Below are 20,199 nucleotides of genomic sequence, written 5' to 3'. Positions count from 1 at the left end.
GCTTAGAACACGTATGCATTGGAACAATACGTTCAACTTATAATTCCATTACTTAGGAAGTTCAACTAACATGGCTGCATGCCATGCCATGTGACTCTCAAGCTGAAATAGTGGAGCACTTCTACTCAAATCAACAAGTCAACGAAGCAATATGAAGAGTAGAATCCACCAGGGAATTGAACTATTGAAGTGAAAGGTGACAAAAGAGCAATTTTACATTGCCCTGTTGCTTTCTCGTTTTGCCCTGAATTCTTAGCAGTCCAAAGTTGGAGATTAGTCACTACTTACAAGAGGTAGAGGGTACCTCCGGGCAAGATGATTAATGACAAGAGTGGTCAAAATCCAAACTGCGACAATATATTCTGCCAAGGTTTCACTAGCTAGCCCAGTTTATGAAAAAGTTCGCCTGCAAACTGACATAAGAGTTTTAGATAACAGTAGTCTACTTGGCTGGACTTTTCTTGTGTAACCTCCCGGACATGTACCCTGATCTCCTTCTATTCTCTCCTTTTCCCAAAGATAGGATCTGTGTCCTTCCTCATTGTAACAAGAGAGATCCCTTCTCTTACAATTATTTAAATTCACCGGGACAAGTCACCAAAGCAACAGCAGACTAAAAAAGGATAAAGAAAAATGCATGTAATCATTCTTGAGCTAGCACTTTGGGGATAGTCTTTCGCCTTTTTCCCTGCCAAAGTTAAAAATAGTGCAGTTTGGTGCTGGAAATTGTGCACAGTTGAAATAGACAGTGCTGAGATGAAATGAGATATACAATTAGTTCTTTCCCAACCCAAGCTGCCACTTACTCACTCCATTTCAGAATTCAGACATCGCCACTAACACTTGACACATTTTTTGGTTACTTTAAAAATTGTAAAATAAAGTGTGGAGTGTGGATGCACTATGCACGTGTTATGTTTCTCCAAATCAACTTCGTCCAGAAAAATTTTATTACTTTTTAACTTTTCTCACTTATCCACTCTTCTTGTCTTAGTTGCGTGTCAAAACAACATAGGAAGTTCTTGATTCCCATGCCCACCGCCACCGCAGGCCAAAATGATCCTAAGACGAATAAATCCAGACTTCAGTTTTTAGCTTTTCGTTTCGTGCATACATACCAAAACTATCAAATTGAGCAGATGTGTTAATCTCACCATCCATTATTTTTCTTGTATGGTGTTCATCTATTAGATTATATATAATAAAGAAGATAACGAAAGCGTGCCATCATAGAAAAGTAGAGTGCGATTGATTAATATTTTTCTAAATTATTAATTAATTAGAGTCTCTGGATTTCAAGAAGTCTAATGATCATATTTAGTACATTAGCAACAAAAGGAAGATAAATGAAACTGGACCACGAGCCTGGAGAGAATCGAAGCCAAAAACAGTCTGGACCTAGAATATAAGAGAAAAGAGAAGGAATAGCCAGTCAAATTTCTGATTATTTTATCTGCCATGAAGAAATATTCTATGGGTAAATTGTAGACAGCGATCTTTACCCAACACATCGCATTTTCGTCTGGCATGTCAAAAAGTTTTAGCTAGAAGAATTGTTTTACGCGGACATAGTTATAATTTCCCCTATGCAGAATATTATAGTACATTTTCCGCTTGCGGGCAATCAGATGAAAAGCTAGTGGAGGAGCATATGTCTAGGAGTAAAATGCAGTTTTGGTATTTAAATTTTGACCTCCGAACAATTTTAGTATCTAAATTTTGAATGAAAACAAATTCGATACAAACTTGATGGGATTTTTTCAAATTCTTACTTGAAAAAATCCCATGTTGTCATGTGAAAATTGTTATAAGAATTCCAAAAGAATTGATGATGGCCAGTCTAAGGAATACTGGGACATGGGTCATCATTTTAAAAGACATAAGTTAATCTAAAAAAAATATTTAATCGAGCTAATCGTGTACGCTCAAAACTTCCCTCTTTTCTCCTCTCCTTTTTCATACCTTTCATAAACAGACACCTAAAAAAATAACTATTCAACTATTTGTCACAGTAAATATAAAAAAGTACTGGAGCATATATCCGAGATTTATAAAACATTTGTATGTACTACATATATGTAGATTTTAGAACTTTGTCATACCATTGTATGACGACTCAAGTGATATTAACAGCTGGGTCAATTTGAAGTTGTCAACAAAAGCTACAAGTGATTAATAGACTAATAAGTCTAATTTTAAGCACAAGAACCACCTTCCAGAAACTTATCTATTTTCTTTATTTATTGACAGAAAGATAGGCAAATTTTATTAATAGCATACTAAATCTGCTTCAAGAACAAAAATAATAAAATAAGGTGGATAGTCATTCCACGTACAAGAATCTATAATTGACAAATGCATACTTAAGCCTTGTTTATATTGTGATTTTTTGCAGAAAAATTTTTACATTTTTTATGAACATATTTTTCAATCACCTTTTTACCTCATAGACATCAAATTGTTACAGTATATTTTTCTACAAAAACTTCTAAAAATAACAATCCAAATGTGGCCAGCTAAAAGATGAGCAACCATATTGTCATTTCTAGAGGTCCAAAAAACTTCCCAAACTAAGAAATTATGCAATGAAAGATGCCATATTTAACAAGAACACCAGACCGAGAATTAGTTGGTTCAAAACTCTCAATCACCTTGATAATGCTCTGTGAGTCTCCTTCAAGACCAGGTTGTTGCAGATTTAATTGCTGAAGAAACTTGTCTATTTGACCATGCTACCTCGCATTAGTCCTCATGGCCATTTTATTTTGTTTACTTGTTGAAATTCACCCCCCGAACGTCAAATTATTCAATTATCTATCTTTCTCTCTTAGAACTTTGAACCATTCATCCTTTGGGGTTCAATTATTCTTTTTTTTTTCTTTTTATAAATTACAGCACCAAGACTAGAAATTAATAACAAAAGGCACATGATTTTGCACTTCAGTTATTAATTGGCAAACTATTAATTGAAAAAAACAACTGGGAAAGAAAGAAAACAACAGGGAAAATCAGGTAAGGAGCAAAAAAAAAAAAAAGGTTTTTTTGGAGAGATTAAAAACAAGGGATAATTGCAGAAACCTCTCCTAAGGTTTCTGACATTTGCACTGACCTCCCCTGTGGTTTGAAAAATTACATTGACCTCCCCTGAGGTTACTAATCCTTTGCAAATTCAGTCCAAACGATTAAAATATTGTTTTAGGGAGTGAAATTAGAATTTTTTACCAAATTTGCCCTTTGTACTACATGTCCAATGAATAACAAAATACTACAAATCAATTAACAATTAATAAACTTTAAGGAGTATAGTTTTATAGGCAAATATGCATTACCTAATTAAAGTACCGGCTCTTTATGGATATTTTACTTTCAAACATTTAATTTAATACAAATATTTACGCTCAAATACATATTTGTATTTACCTTCAAATATTTAATTTTTGTTAAATACAAAAACTACCAATCTCTCTTCCGTAAAAATATTAATATAACACTTTTTCAATTTTAGTTACAAACATTTATGTATTTAATATAAATTAAATGATTCAAAATAAAATACCCATAAAGAGCCAATACTTTACTCATGTAATGGATGAAAGCCATAAAGAATTAATACTTTATGGGTCATTTCTTTTTAAAAATATATTTAATTTATATTAAATAAATAACCTACCGATTTCCTTTTTTGCAAGAATATTACTGTAACACTTTTTGAATTTTACTAACAAACATTGATATATTTATCATAAATTAAATGTTTGAAAGTAAAATATCCGTAAAAAATCGGTACTTTAAATGAGTAATGCGTGTTTGCCTATAAAGAGCCGGTAACTATTTAAAGTACCGGTTCTTTAAGGGTATTTTGCTTTCAAACATTTAATTTAATACAAATATATACGCTCAAATACAGATTTGTATTTACTTTCAAATATTTAATTTTTGTTAAATACAAAACCTACCAATCTCTCTTCCGTAAAAATATTAATATAACACTTTTTTCAATTTTAGTTACAAACATTTATCTATTTAACATAAATTAAATGATTCAAAATAAAATGCACATAAAGAGCGAATACTTTACTCGTGTAATGGATGAAAGTCATAAAAAATTAATACTTTATGGGCCATTTATTTTTTAAAAAAAATATTTAATTTATATTAAATAAATAACCTATCGATTTTCTTTTTGCAAGAATATTACTATAACAATTTTTGAATTTTACTTACAAATATTGATAAATTTATCATAAATTAAATATTTGAAAGTAAAATACTAGTAAAGAGCTGGTACTTTAAATGAATAATGTGTGTTTGCTCATAAATTATACTCCTTAAAATTTATTAATTGTTAATTGATTTATAGTACTTTGTCATTTATTGGATATGTAGCACAAAAGGCAAATCTGGTACAAAATTCTAATTTCACTCTCTAAAATAATATTTTAATCGTTTGGACTAAATTTGCAAAAGATTAGTAACCTCAGGGGAGGTCAGTGTAATTTTTCAAACTACAGGGGAGGTCAGTGAAAATGTCAGAAACCTCAGGGGAGGTTTCTGCAATTATCCCTAAAACCAAAGATCACAAGGGCTTTTAAGATAAGAGAAAAAGATACGGTGGACCCGGTCTTATCTGCCCACAAAAACCATGGACACGTGTCAGAAGGGAAGCAACATATTCTCCTTGGATCAGCAAACGGCAGCCACTAGAAGAAGATTCTTTCCACTGCCCCCCAAGGCCCCCGGGGATACACGGAGGGAGGAGATGCTTATGCGTACGTCAGCGAGGACACGTGGCGGGGCATCAACTGGGCTGGAGTTTTGAACGGCACAGATGTTTAGCCTGTTGGTCAGTGAGATTGTGCTTTTCGCTTTACCCTTTTAGGAGGTGGGTCCCAAACCACCTCGAATGTGTGTGTGCTGAGGTGGCAGGTGGTCCCCGCAGAGGCACAGAATTGTTAGAAGTCGATAGCTGGATTGCATCCACGTGGACCCGCAGCCACGTGCTTCGTATTTGTCAGACTTTGACGTATTTAAAATTTTAAATGCTGCAAGTCCACTTGGTCGCCCAATCCACAGCCTCACTCGCCCAATCGGATTCAGCCATGGGATTTCAGGAGGGAGCACATTTACCATTTTGCCACCAACTTGTGTAAAAAGATATGGTACCCATCAGAGGCATTCATGAACTTTCATTAGCTCGTGTGTTTTTGGTAGTTTAATTCTTCTGGTTTTGAACTTCTAATTCACAATTTGGCTAGTGGATTTTACTATCTTATCTTAGGGATTAAAGTTATGGAAAAAGTCATGAAGTTTTGGAAAATGAGACTCCATCCTTAGTTTTTGAGATGTCCTATTGTGTCCAATTAAGACCCTCGATGCTACTTTTCAGTGGTAATTTAGCATTACTCTTAAAATTATACTAAGTGTCCAATTAATTTAAATTATCATGTAATGTCTGATATTAATTTAAATTAACTAAACACTTGATATCGGTGAATGAGTGGCACTGAATTATCACTAATTATGTGGCACCAACGATCTGATTTATAGTGTGTCAGCTTTTATTAGTAGTATTTAATTGACTGGTTTATTGTGATTGTATTTCTTGAAGTATATTCCTTATCGTTTGTATCTTTACCGATAATTAATAAATTTCTTACCTATCTTAAAAAAAAAAAGAGACCATTCTGTCTTTGCGGTTATGTTCGTGAAAGTGATATTAGATCAATATAATTAAGTGTAAATTTACACATTGGCATGTCGTGAATAAGAGAGTTCACATGAAGTATCGAAGGAAAAGCGTCGAAACAATGAAAATGCCACAAAGTGATGTGTAAAGTCTAGGAGTAGAAAACCCACCGAATGTACAATTCAACTCCATTTCTCAGCCACACACGGTGTCTTGAGATTTCTTTGGAGGAGCGTACGGATATGGTTCATAGTATCTAGAAGTAGCCAGATAGATGAATAGAAATGAAAACCAAAAGAAAAGAAACCTATAGATTATCAAAATTCTAAAGATATGCCAAGAATCTAAATCCTTACACCAGTCTCTTGCCTATGGTTCGAAAGAACCTCTTTTGGGTCGTCTCTGAAAATATATGCATTTAAAGCGCTAAGTAGAACTACCGATCCTCCCCAAAATAAATTACAGGACAAAAGTATAGCTCAGATTCTATCCAGGTCCGTGACAGTTTGATACCTAAAATTAATTGATTTCCAAGGTCTCATGCTTTGCAAGAATTTGGTGTGTTCAAAACCAATTTATGTCTGAAACTCTCCGTTGGGGTGAAACGAAGAAGATAGAATTAAAAATGCCTCAAAGTCTAGAGGAGAAAACATGTCACGTCTGCCTCCTCTTCAATTTACTGAATTTAGGCAACCTTTTTAGGATAATCAAATGACAGGAAAGTGAAAGTAGTAATAATTGGGAATGGTTATGCTGACATGGAGAAAAGAGGAAGGAAAAAAAAAAAATACAACCTGCTTTCTTTTCAGCACAACTGTTTCAGGGGAATCAGAAACCACGCCCAGTCCCTCACCCCGGGCCCCCCCAGGAGCCCACCACAGACCCACACTCCTCATGGGTGCCAGGACCCACCGCTTTCTGCCTGTAAAAGTCCCAAACCATAGAAAGATCTCCCAAGGCCACAAAGAACTTGTGGCTCAAATTCATTTCTCTTGCTGACGTGGCAATTTAGTTCTCTCTTTCCTTCGCCCTGCCCATCTTATAGAGTGTTCAGCCAAAATCAAGACAAACCCAAATTGTAGGCTAAACGACGAAACGCATGATCAAAAATCAAAGGAAAAATATAAACCTTGGGCTTCAACTTAGGTCGAAGTTCTTGAACTCTTCCCTTCAACCACCCTTCATAACATAGAAAAGCACAGGAAAGAAAGGACAAGAAAGAAAAAGCCGAAAAGGCACTTCTGTTCTGTTGAAGGAACAGGGGAGAAAACAGAGGAAAAGGAAAATTTACCTGCTAGAATGTCGGAACTGAAAGACCCGGAGATTAAGCTGTTCGGGAAGACGATATCATTGCCACAGAACAACTCCGTTTCGAGCTCTGTTCACGCTGATCATCATGATGATCGTCAAAGTTCTTCAAATACAGCTGCTTCTGAAGATAAGAAGGTAAACACACGTGAAGTTATTTCTCATATAGGCTTTCATGAACAAGTTGAAACCTCGTTTTACGTGGGATTTTCAGAACAACCCTTTTCAGATATGTTGAAAATGAATAATGGGTCTATTTTGGTTTGTCTGAAAACTTTCAGCTGCCTTGTAGTCGTGAGCTCTCTGTTTCGTTGATCGTGTGGTCAACTAAATATCCAGTCATTGAATTAAAGATTGGACTTCGATATTACTTTTCCATGAATTTGATAAATATCCATTGTCACGATTCTGTCGCCAATCAAGGGGTCATCAAACTCTCTTAATTTTTCGTCAACTGCTGTTGGTTTTTTTTTTTTCCCCTTGTACATCGTGTTGTTAAGGTTTTCAACATTTCGCTGGTTTTGGGTTTGGAATGGAGATGGTTTTGAGGTGCTAAAAGGGTTTATATTGAATCATTGTCGTAGTAAACGTTAATCTTTCTTATAGTAATCCATGTAAAATCTTGTTCTGAAAAACCTTTTTTTTTTATGATGTTGCAATCATCAATTTTTAAAGAGCAAATTTTTTAAACCTTGAAAGCAGTTGCTTTTTTGCTTTCACTTTTCATGCAGCTTCAAGGCTGTTGAATTGGTTTAGCACGTCTAAAAAAGTTTTAATTCGTTAAGCTTTGTAAACGTTCTTTCAAACTCCGAAGTTTTGACCTGTTTTTGCTTTGCTTTCAGGCCTAAAATTTTGTATTGCTTAATCAAAACTCGAACAGCATATATCAAACTGATTTTGAACTTCCAGTTTGTTCACTTGAAATCCAAGTTTTAACCTTACTGGTACATCAGCCAAATTCTTTTCTTGCATAGGTTCTGTTACCGTTCATGCAATCCGAACTTTACTTTATCCCCTGCTACCTTTTGCTGCATGATTTAGTTGCAAACATGTAAATTCAATAGCTTCAAGAATGATTTGAGATCAAGTGTTACATGGAATAATTCCACATTTCTTCACGTATTCTTTCTGTAAATTTTTCTCATGTGTGAATCCTCATCCTGTTTTGCGTTTGAATGGGAGGCAGGGGATATATATTCATTTTTCAAAACAAATACATCAATATCCACTTCTTCAATCTGGTGGCTTGAGTTGAATATGCTTCACCTGAAGTTGTGCATATTTGAGTAAGCACTAAGATTTTTCTTATTTCCATTTACCATGAATGGTGTCTCTTCAGTTGGCTTAACTGAAGCCATTCTTGTGGAAGGTAGTGTTCCAGGATCTTTCATTTCTAGCATCACCTTGTCTCTCTTATGTTTGGATATATCAAATTACATTGCTGATTAAATATTGTCTCCCTGTCAATAAAAGTGGTCAAATCCCCTTATCTACAAGGATGATCTTGGAGAAAGTAACAATACCTGTGCAGCATACTCATCGTCATTGCACAACGCTACATAGCTGAATTTATTTCTCACATAGGGTTTCATGAACTTCGCAGAATACCTTAGGAGAAGAACTTGCTGAGAATGAACAAGAAGATGATTTATCCAATCCAACTGCTGAAGAGTTGACCGAGCGAGCATCAATATCTGGGATAAGTGATGACCATAAGACCTCCTCTGCTGAGAATGAAACTTTGTCACCCAAAAATACGAATGAGGAGCTAGGTGACAACAATTCCTCCCAAGAAAAGACGCTGAAGAAGCCTGATAAAATACTTCCGTGTCCAAGATGTAATAGCATGGATACCAAGTTCTGTTATTACAACAATTACAATGTCAACCAGCCTAGACATTTCTGCAAAAACTGTCAGAGATACTGGACTGCTGGTGGAACGATGAGAAATGTACCTGTTGGTTCTGGTCGCCGCAAGAATAAGAACACCTGCCCCTCCAATTATCGTCATATAATGGTTTCAGATGCTCTCCAAGCAGCTCGAGGTGATGGTGCAAATGGGCTTCACCTCCCAGCACTGAAGGCAAATGGCACTGTCCTCACATTTGGTTCAGAAAGACCGCTTTGCGAATCCATGGCAACTGTGTTGAAGCTTGCGGAGAGACCCCATAACCATCTTCCAAACGGATTTCATGTACCTGAACAAAGATTCTCTATCCCTTGTGGAGTGAGAGAAATTGCAAAAGATCGTTCAACTGGATCTTCTAGCACGATCTCAAATTCAACGGAAAAAGGGGGCAGTGTTGAATCAGTTTCAAATAATTGTCAGGGATATCTTCAAGCCGTACCACCCTTTTCTGGCCCTCCATGGCCGTATCCTTGGAATTCCGCTCAATGGAGAAGTCCACTACCTCCACCTGCACTTAGTTCTCCTGGTTTCCCTATATCATTTTATCCAGCACCACCTTTCTGGGGTTGTGCTGCACCGACCCCATGGAATTTGCCATGGCTATCTCCGGCACCTTCGTCTCCAGATCATTCTGCCCTGAGTGCTACTCCTACATCCCCTACATTAGGGAAACATACGAGGAATGGGAACGTTCTTAGTCCTACAAATCTACTCAAAGAAGAAGAGACTTTTGACAGGAAAAATACAGAGGGCTCCATTTTGATTCCTAAGACATTGAGGATTGATGATCCAAACGAAGCTGCAAAGAGCTCTATATGGTCAACGCTAGGAATTAAGAATGAGAAGAGCGAATCAATCAACCGAGGAAGTCTCTTCAAGGCCTTTCCTTCAAAGGGTGATCCAAAGAATCGTGTGGCCGATACTTCACTGGTTCTGCAAGCCAATCCAGCAGCCTTTTCCCGGTCACAGAGCTTCCGTGAGAGCACATAATAAAATTAAAACTTCACTGAAGTTTTTCGATGATGGCAGGGAGGATGAAGCTTAAGTTTTACACCTTAACTTATAGCAACTGCTGGAGAGAATCTTACCCACTTCTATAAGTGCAGAAAATGTTGCATCATATTCGGTCATCTGACTGTAGTGCAGGAATCGGTTGAAGATGCTGTTAAAGTCAGAGGAAGAGCAGATAGAACTCTTGCAGAGGAGCTTTCTATTAGCAAAAGTTTCTGCTTCCCACTTTTTAGTCAACCTTTCTTGTAACGGTACAAAGAGTTCCTTCTATGATGTTTATGCCTGTCACTTGCGAGTGTAAATTGTGTATAGGTACATACAAAACAATAAAGCAGCAGGAAATAAGAAAAATTCTTGACGTAGCAAACCATCGGGGCAAAAGAACGACCCTAAAATCAGCAAAATCCTTGGATCTTCATCAATGCTGAGTTCAAGCCAACAGCCATATCAGTCTTCTGTTGGTTTTCAAATCAGACTAAAACATCTTGTACAAAGATCACAGTCAAAAGCTTCACTCTTTCTTTATGCAGAAGGGCTGTTAAACTTTTATTATTATTATTATTTTTAAAGGGATGTTACGTTAATCTGCATCTTGATCACATTGTGTTCATAGTTGCGGAGGCATGCCAATGCGTCTGCACTGAAATCGAACCTCAAGGCCATTTCGAAATTAGTTATCACCATTATTAGTGCGAATTTAGATGTCACTGACCATGAAGGCATGAACTCTGGTTGGAAGATTCGAACTCCCAACTTTCGTGGATTTTAGCAGGAACGATATCAGAGTGGGGGCATTTGGGAGAAAAGCAGCTGTGGCTCTTTTAGCTGGTCCCTCACCTGTGGAGATAAAACTAAGATGAGTTGCAGAAGGCTAATGACCCTTCTCTGTCAATTCCGAAAGAGTCTAACCTCTATAATTGCTGATGCCAAAAGTTGGAAATAGTTAGGATAAAGGTTTTATTTTCTTGTTTCTTTTATTGCCTTCTTCCCCTCCCTTTTTAACTTCTTCCCGCATGGAATCTCCAGGAGCAAACAGCAAAGCACTTGAATAATCAAACCAATAGAAATCTAGCTAGAAAAAATCAAAATCTGACACAGCCACAGAGAAATATATGTGACTAAATTTTCTTGGATATACTAAAGATGTAGTGAACATGTGTTTCAGACTCATCATCAGCTAAAGGGTGAGACAGTGGGAGATCTGAGCGCAGTTATCAACAATTCAAGGCCACAAATTCTGTGGAAGTTGAGTTGTTACGGGTCCCCAGGCATGTGATGCTGCGGAGACTTTTATTATCCTATATGCTGTTTCTTTCTTTCCTATTCAGGTTTGTTCCTTTCCTATCAAGAAGAAACACTAGATGTAAATAATGTTGTCAATCTATGTAGAATGTCTCGCATGTATAAGTACTAATATTTGAAATCAACTAACACATTTGCTGGCTCTGAAGTCGATATGTTACCTGGCCATTCAATCAAATTCCGGCTGCAAATTTTAGTTAATTCCGTGAAGCAGTTGGAGAACTGAACACGAATTGCATTTGACATTCTTTTTCTTTTTTTTTCCCACCGGTAATGTGATTCTCTAATTGTTATCTAAAACTATTTACGTGTAAAAATAACTTAAATCTTCCAGATGATAAGTGAGAAAAAAAGTATTTTTTTAGTGATGAAGGCATAGTTTTGATTTTTTTTTTTTTTATTAAACTTCTCATCCTTTCCTACAATTTTTTCACCTCCAATTGCCAGAATGCGAATGCTGTTGAATCTAAAGGATCTACTGCGGGATAGATACCTTTGGCAGCTAATCCTCTTGATAGTACGGTAGTGGCATCTAAATGTGCAAATGTCGTAGCAGGGCCGGGGTCGGTTAAATCGTCTGCAGGTACATATAATGTTGACGTAAATTTTAGTAAAAACTCGAAAAGGTTTAAGAAAATTGAGAAAAGGGCCACCATTTTAATTTTTTTGTAAAATCGTTGAAACTTGGAACAAGACGTGCGATGTAATAGGTTTTTCCAGAGTCAAATACTCAATATATATGCTTTATATCCGGCCATGGGCCAGATTTAAGTAGAATTCACTAAGAGTTTATTTAATATTCATCTAATCTACCATATATATACACATACTAATAATTATTATTCTCTTTTACATTTATATACTTTTCCTATTTAATCTTACTTATACTCTCTTATATTTATTTATTTTTTTTAATTAGTTTTATATTTTTAAAAATATAACACCTGAATATATATATATATTAACGAGTGCCTTACAGGACGGGCACCCGCCAGACAAACCGATTCACTAAAGTCCCCTTTGGAAAGATGATCAAGTGAAGTGATGTCCACTTCACTCGCTTGTGATAAGCGATTCCAGATTGGCCTTTTTGCAAATCAACTTTCACCTCAGAATGGGAGCAGAAAAGGATGAAAGAGGGTTGATGCCAGCGTGAAATAGATACTTGCACTCGATGTTTCTGGTGGCCCATTTGTGGGTGCCAACAAGGAACGTCCCATAATGGTTCGGTTCGATTGGGGTGCCCATTTAGGTTACCCAATATTTTCAATGCTAGGCTTGATGAGTATAACGAGCTCAAAAATTCTCTTTTCGTCCAATGAACTTTAAGGTGTATAAAGTTTCACATTTCATTTAATAAAGCAGAACGGTAAAGATTTCATTTGACTTAGGTTGATCTAGGCCATAGACAGGCCTTCCCGTTTCGTGTCTAAAGCCCAAGCCAAGTGAGCCTCCTGAGCGCCCGTTGGATCTTCTACTAAAGACAATCCAAACATTTTCGACAGTTTCCTGACTCTAGCATCTTTAAATGTCCCAAGGCCCTTAAAGTCTCTACAAATACAAGTCACCGTCTTTATGCTAAAACACATTTCAAACTTAACCTTTTGAATTAAATTGATCATTAATTTTGAATAAGTTTTTTATACATTGTCAATGTACATTTTTTGCACGCTAACAGATTTAAATTATGTCACATAATATGAATTTAAATTTAAAATTTAATTATACACATGTGACGTATATCCATAATTACAAGTGTAAGAAAACCACTACACTATCAATGTATGAAAAGTTAATCATTTAATTTTTTAAAATTAATTCCTATGTTATAGGATGTGTTTGCAAGGATTTTTTGGGTTTGTTTTGGAAAGACAAAAAGTTTGTTAAAACATCCATAGTAATACTTCAAAACACTCCACAAGTTTTAAAAAAGCACCTAAAAAAAATTAAATAGGGTACCGGTCCAGTGGGAGGGGGAGAGGGGTTTTTCTAAATAGATAGGGTGCTTTTACTTATTTTGGATAAACACTGACATTTAACCCAAAACAAGTTACAAGTACACTAAATTACAATAAAGTTTGAGACATGTGCCTAAAAAACACACAATTCAAACGGATCGTGCTTCTTGCTAAAACTAATAATTAGTGTGTTTGGATTGCAAATTTATCTCAAATAATATTTCGCTTACATCATAACTATATTTTCCAATTCACCTTTTTATATTCTCAACTATTTGTTATCTCACATATATCACATCATAAAATGTGCTACAGTAATTATTCCAAATAATATTTTAAATAATACTCTATCCAAACACACTTAATTATTATTCATATTTATTTAAACAACTATTTACACTTAGCCAAGGATGACTGTAGAGCAGCTGCTCATACTTTGTACCTCGTTTAGGCCCTGTTTAAGGTTGCGATACTTTTGATAAAAAAAAAAAACATTTTTAGGTGTTAAAAGTACTTTTAAAGTATTTGCTGAATATCATTCCATAAAATTAGGAGTAGAGTTTTTAGTGTTAAAAGCACTTTTAACAAAACCTTAAATTTGGTACTTTTAGAGTATCTTTCGTGATTTAAAAAAATAAAATATCAAATCTAATCATTTTATCCTATATTATGATCCAAATAAAGAGATAAACACTTTTAAAAATTTTCAAATTACACATTATCCAATACAATAAGTACTTATTGAACTATGTTTTCTAACAATATATTTAAAAGTACTTAAACAGTTAATAAGTACTTTTATTAAAAGTTCTACTAGGGAAGTACTTTTCAATAAATTACCGCAATTCCAAACCGTCCCTTAATACTATTTATAAGAGGTAATTATCGCTTGGGAAAAAAGGAAAACTAAATTACACTTAACAGATAAGTATAATAGTTTCAGTATCATAAAGCACCTAATTCCACTCTCAAGTTTTCTTCCTTTTTTTATCCACATTAGAAGTTAAAGGTATTCTTGAATCGAATTAAGAAAATAAAAGCAAGCTCTTTTTTCTTTTTTCTTTTTTAAGAAAAAGTTTGGTTAAACCAAGAAAAGCTTACTAAGCAACACCTTCCTTTCCTAACAAAACAAAAGGGGAAAAAGTGACAAATGCACTTAAGCAGGAAGAAGGGCGGGCCATGTTTCAACACGGAGACAAAAACGTTGACTCACGATGACTTGACGGGTCGATCGAGAAGACGACGTCTGACGGAATGGAACTATTGCTATATTTTTCTAGCTTAAAAAAGGGCTATGACTCATTATCAGAAATACGTACGTCAAAAGCGAAAGCAATTGTTTGTTAGTCTATTTGGTATGAAAAGCAAATTGCAGTGGAACTTCCATAAATTTCTCCAGCACTTTCGACCATCGTCGTGAGGTTCACTACTTCAGTCTATTCTTCTTGGCGTTTACACTAGCTTTCAAGCCTCAAAGAATTTCTTTTTGGCTGACTAATTTCCAAGAAAGAATGGATGAGGAGCGAGGACAAAAGGTCATGAACTTCTTGTTCTTGGCCGTTCCCTTGAACATTTCCAGGAATTTGTAATCCACTTACTAAAAGAGTAAGTAACAGAAGGACGTGATTCTTCACGATAGATTACTAGTAAATTCCTAGTATTTTAACAAGTTATTCACGCAAGAATTCACCAGTACAGAGTACTATAAAATTTTCTTATATATAGCGTGCATTGCCAGTTTGCCATGCATAATTCATCATCCAAAGCAAGAAATTAATTTCCTAACCATCTCAGAAAACACCTTCACTTCATGTTTTCAAGAATCGAAATCATGGCTTCTGCCTCGTTACGGTTCCTTTCTCTCTTCAAAGTTCTCCAGTGGGGGGTCAGGTTTTGCACTTTTATCTTTCCATGTCTTCATTTTTCCCTAGAAAATCTTGTCAAGTCTTGTTTGGCCAAATGGAGGACGAGCACGAGGACAGGGATTATTAGCGACATGAAAGTTGTTGAAACTTACCCAACTGCTAAACCAAGTGCATCTGGAGAAATTTGCATGGAGGAGATCAAAACAGTGCTGACTAGACTTGGAATAGCGTGTGATCAAGAAGGTAATGATGATGATGTAGAGAACTGGAAAGTAAGTGAGTTTTCCGATATAATGCTTGATGAGGAGCCTAGTTTAGAGGAGATTAAGCAAGTTTTTCGAGTGTTTGATGAGAATAATGATGGATTTATAGATGCAGCTGAGGTACAGAGAGTGTTATGTGGGCTGTGCCTCAAAGAAGGATCAGAACTGGAGGACTGTAGAAGGATGATCTGTGCCTTTGATGACAATGGCGATGGAGTCCTTGATTTTGAAGAGTTTTTGGCGTTCATGGGCAAGTGTTTCTGCTGATCTTCTTCCTTTATTCTTTTTTTCCCCCACCCTTTTATCTGTTGGTATTTCCACTCTAACCCGTTTAGGTAAGCTATAAAGCTGTCTAGAATTAATGTGTATTACGTACCAGTGCCCAGAATGTGTATTACCAGTGGATGGAAGATCCATTTAAATTCCTTCTCTTTTGCATTGCAACAGGAAAAAATGAAAGAGAGGTTTTTGTCTTTAAGCTTAGTTTGGACTGACTTCACCATAAGTGCATGGAACCATTGGACTATTATCCAACCTTGCTCTGCTGCCATTTCAACTCCCCAGTACCAAAAACTGTTGTGTGTTTCTGCATGCGGCCTAAGGCCCATTCCGATCAAATTCGAACAAATACAAAGTTTGCGACTAAAATTGTTAAACTCGAATTCTAGATTCAACGCGGTTTAATTTGTCGTACAGAATATATACATGCTACATAATCTGTGAATTAAAAGTCCACTTTTTGTAGAGAAGGGAAAAAAAAATAATAATAAAATACTGCTGCAGCAGCGATATGATGTACTGCATATAAATATAAAAAAAAGCAATTAGAAAATGTGTGAAGAAAATATTTAATTTATTAAATTTTTTTTTTTGGGTGGGAAACTCACAACTCTTTCATCCCTCAATTCATAGTACTACTCCATTATTGAAATTCAGGAAACAGTCATATTATTGATTGTTGTCTAATTAAGAAGACCCTAACCCTCCTTCAAGTTCTTCTTTTCCATATTCAACTTGAGAAGCCCAAAACTAGGAAGCAGATCCCCGTGGGAAACGAAGGATATGGAGGCCCACATTAGATTGCTATCTCTCAGGACTGAATTGGCTTCAACCAAACTGCAGACAAAAGTCTGATTCGAAAACACACACACAACACAAATTTCCAAACGTTATAACAACTGCAGTCTTCAGACAGACTACAGCCACAGCTGGGCGGGAGAGGGAGAGGGAGCGGGAGGTGGCTGGCTGACTGGCTTCCTCATAGTTAGCGGTTGCATGCATACAGCACATATATATATATATATATGATGGTTGTTCAGCCCACTCATTAATTGTCATTGCCCTTGTCTTCCAAATACATAACTTACATCTTTAAGGCCAAACATTTGCCAACATTTTGATCATATCGAAGGTTTTTACTGCTTGCAAAAATTTACTGTGTTTACTTACCTATGCAAAGTTTTGTCTTTATCTAATGTTGATTTTTATATAAATATATATATATATATATATTGCGTACCAGTTAAGCTACTTGTAACTCATTCACTTTATCCCCTTTTTTTTTTTGTTTTTTGTGGGGTAAGATTCACTTTATCTTTACGCACTAGTAGTAGAAGAAGTAGACATGATTAAAATAGTAGTAGTATAATTTTCTTGATAATACTACTAATTACCTCTACCAATTATCTCCAAAGAGGCTTGTTAACCATTTTCATTTATCACAGAGTAAAGAATTGGAATGACTGCCTAATAAGTTGGAGGGTCAAGCAGCGCATTCCTTTTTCGAGGAATTCAAGAAATGTGCTGTTTAATACTAATTTAAAACATGAAAGACATATCTTACGAATATCAACGGCATAAAACTTCAAGATTAAAGAATCGAAGCCCAGTCCCGTCCGGTCGCGTTCTTTACTAAGATGGATTAACCAAAGAGATTAGTAGAAAAACACAAATCAACAAACTCGGTCACAAATGTTTTCTTGGGTAAGTAAAGCAAAACGTAAGACAAATAGTGGTAACGTTTGTGCTTTTGAGTATAAATTATTTGAAATAATTATCACAGCGTTTTTTAAGATGTAATGTATGTGAAATTAAAAAAATAATTGTAAAAATAAAAAATTAGTTAAAAATTATATTTATGATACAAGCATCCGTGTTAATTTTTTACCTGTACTTGGATAGCTTTTTATTTGCAAATATATATATATATAATTATACCACAAATACGACCTTTCAATCACCTTTCCATCTTCAAACTATTTTTTATATCATATACATTATATCATATTATAAAAAGTGATATACTATTTTTTTTTATAAAATTATTTCAAATAATCTTCTATCCTTCCAGACAAATATGAGCGACAGGTCCATTGACGTCAGCTGGGAAAAGGCATCCAGCATCTGTGTGGTTGGCTTCCCAGAGCGTGCATCACTTGTGACATTAGAGGATGAGAGATTTGTTCATTTCCATCAAATCTGAACAAAACCAACACACACCACCCCCCCCCCCCCACCACTTTTTTCTCTACACAAAAAATAAAGAAAGGAAGAATACATCTTCATTTCTCTTTGTTGTTTTCTTTTTTGCTGTGACAATCTTGATGAATCAGCCAGGTACATATTATTATTATGCCTATAGATACGCTGTTTGGTTTCCTTAATTCGCATAGAGAGGGCTAATGTAAGTTGAAACCGACTGTTGACTATGATGAATGCAGAGTTACAGATGAGTAATGATGGCTGCATTAAATCATTTGCTTCTTCGAGAGTCTAAAGATCCAGTGATGGACTAAAAATGATACTCCCTACTTTGCTCCTTTTTTTTTCCAATTTTAAGCATGCTCTTTACGGTTCATGGGGGTTTTTTGAATAAGGTGTGGTGGATTTCGGGGAATTTTCTTTTCTTTTTTTTTAAAGGGGGTGGGCTGGGGGGGGGGGGGTCGGGTGCGGTGGATGTCGTATACTAACGTAAGAGTAGAATTTGACTGTTGGGCAGCTCCATAGAACCATGCCCATGTGGGCAGCATGACTACTCTCAGAAGATTCTTGCTGAGGCAAGGATGTTAAACAGTTACCATAATGACTGCATTCGAAGCAGGTTTTTGTGTTCAGGACCAGAATTTGTGCCTGATTTTTGCAGGTCCATGAGAAAAGGATGTATTCAGATTTCCCCAGTGTTTTACTTTGTCTTTTTCCCTCAAGTCTCATCACCATCTCCCATGATTTTTGCTCCCACACTATCCCACAAACCCTTTGCTTCCTCGTCTCTTTTGGTAACAAAACAAAACATTTTACTTACTAGTGCAACAGAACTTGATCAGTAGGATAACATATGATGTTCATTAAAAAGGTTTTTCCGTTTCTGTTTTGTAGGTTCATGATAAACAAGAAAAGGGTGACTTCATACCCCTTGTCGCTGGGCAAAGTGATAATTAGCTACTAATCAAGTAACCAACCAAGCAGGCCTTGCCTCCTGACTATATTACTAGTCAAAGGACACATTAATTGTCAGTTGTTACTTACTACTACTTGGCATCCCAGCTCTTTTCTTTTCTTTTTTTTTTTTGTGATATTTAATTCCCTTTCACTCGAGGAAGTTACGAATGTGCCAAATTAAAAAGAAAAAAAATAAAGCAAGAAAGAAAATGTAGAAACAGTAGTGAGAGCACCTTATTTTGTAGTATCACAAAAATATCAAACAGGTTTCATTTCATCATGTGAAGAATAGAGACTACAAAACAGGCTACAATAGAAAAGGATGCGTGGTTTTTTTTTTTTTTTTTTGTATGGTGGGGGAGGAGGGGGAGAAAGGGGGGGGGGTGGTGGTTATTGGTGGAATGGATCAATAGAGTGGGTGAGGACTCTGAAAGATAGGGGGGGCTTTGATATTTGATATTTCAAAGCTACGAAACAGAAAGAACTTGCACTGTTTCTACTTTGACTCAACAAAATGCCTCTTCAGTTGTAGTAGTAAATTAGTAATGAAAACCCGCCAGGGGATGGTCTAGTACTAGCAGCAATGACCACAATGCGAAAGATCCTCTTCTCCTCTTCTCTAGGGATTGAGTAAACCATTTTGAGCTTTCATTGGCTTTTTAACTTCATGTGGCTCCAACCCCGAGAAAGTCTATAAATGGTGGGGAAAGGGTCTCGTATTGGCTGGTTATTCTGTCTTCTGTGAGTGGTGATGATGCAGGGTCAGTGGTAGTAGTGCGTAGTGATGAAACTTGTGGTGGTATTGATATTGATGCTCCTCCTCCTCCTCCTCCACCTCCTCCTCGTGTGTTAGTGTTATGGTAATAATCTACTGATGAGAGGCTGCTGCTGCTGGTGCTAGGAGGGTGGTGGTACTGGCAGTGTTGTGACTGTTGCATTGCAGTCATTAAAAGAGGATGGTGAATCTGCTGCTGCACGGGATGATGACACAGGTATGAGACGTTGGATTCATCTCTTGGCCTATCCCAAGGCCTGCCTTGCTTGAAAATGCTCATCATCCCATTGCTGCAGTTTCCTGCAGAAAAAAACAAGGCTGTGGGTTCAATAGCTACTTATGTCCTACTAGCTACTAGTAACTACTAAGCGCTACAGCTACAATAATTAAGTTTCTTGGAAATTTCAGAAAAGATGATTAATTTAAAAAAAAAAAAAAAAGTTCACTGAGTTCAAACTTCTTGGTTTTTAGTTCTTACCATGAATGGACAAAAAATGAAAAGGAAAGAGCAAGGTTTGCCTTCGCTCCATTTCATGAAAACAGGAAAGAGATAAAATCTGTAGTATTACTAACTAAGCAATCAAATAATTAATCAGTTACTCTTGTCCTAAGGTTTGAGTAGGAAAAATATTCCTTCATATTTACTGAGCCAAAACAACAACTAACCAGAACAAGAATCCACAA

The 20,199-nt window shown here is 36.1% G+C and overlaps 2 protein-coding genes across 2 annotated transcripts; both read left to right on the top strand.

Moving 5' to 3' along the window:
- Window positions 1–6,762: 6,762 nt before the first annotated feature.
- Window positions 6,763–10,463, top strand: LOC113751191 (cyclic dof factor 1-like). The gene is made up of 2 exons (XM_027295103.1): window positions 6,763–7,132; window positions 8,598–10,463. The coding sequence occupies exons 1-2, from the start codon at window positions 6,986–6,988 to the stop codon at window positions 9,891–9,893; spliced, it is 1,443 nt and encodes a 480-aa protein (XP_027150904.1). The 5' UTR covers window positions 6,763–6,985; the 3' UTR covers window positions 9,894–10,463.
- Window positions 10,464–14,852: 4,389 nt separating this feature from the next.
- LOC113753947 (probable calcium-binding protein CML45) lies at window positions 14,853–15,785 on the top strand. Its single transcript, XM_027298225.1, has one exon. The coding sequence runs from the start codon at window positions 14,985–14,987 to the stop codon at window positions 15,567–15,569; it is 585 nt and encodes a 194-aa protein (XP_027154026.1). The 5' UTR covers window positions 14,853–14,984; the 3' UTR covers window positions 15,570–15,785.
- The last annotated feature ends 4,414 nt before the right edge of the window (window positions 15,786–20,199 follow it).

Source organism: Coffea eugenioides, chromosome 11 (genome assembly GCF_003713205.1).
Source record: "Coffea eugenioides isolate CCC68of chromosome 11, Ceug_1.0, whole genome shotgun sequence".
Taxonomy (NCBI): domain Eukaryota; kingdom Viridiplantae; phylum Streptophyta; class Magnoliopsida; order Gentianales; family Rubiaceae; genus Coffea; species Coffea eugenioides.
The sequence above is the reverse complement of the archived record's forward strand: the minus strand, read 5'-3'. Positions and strand labels throughout refer to the sequence as shown.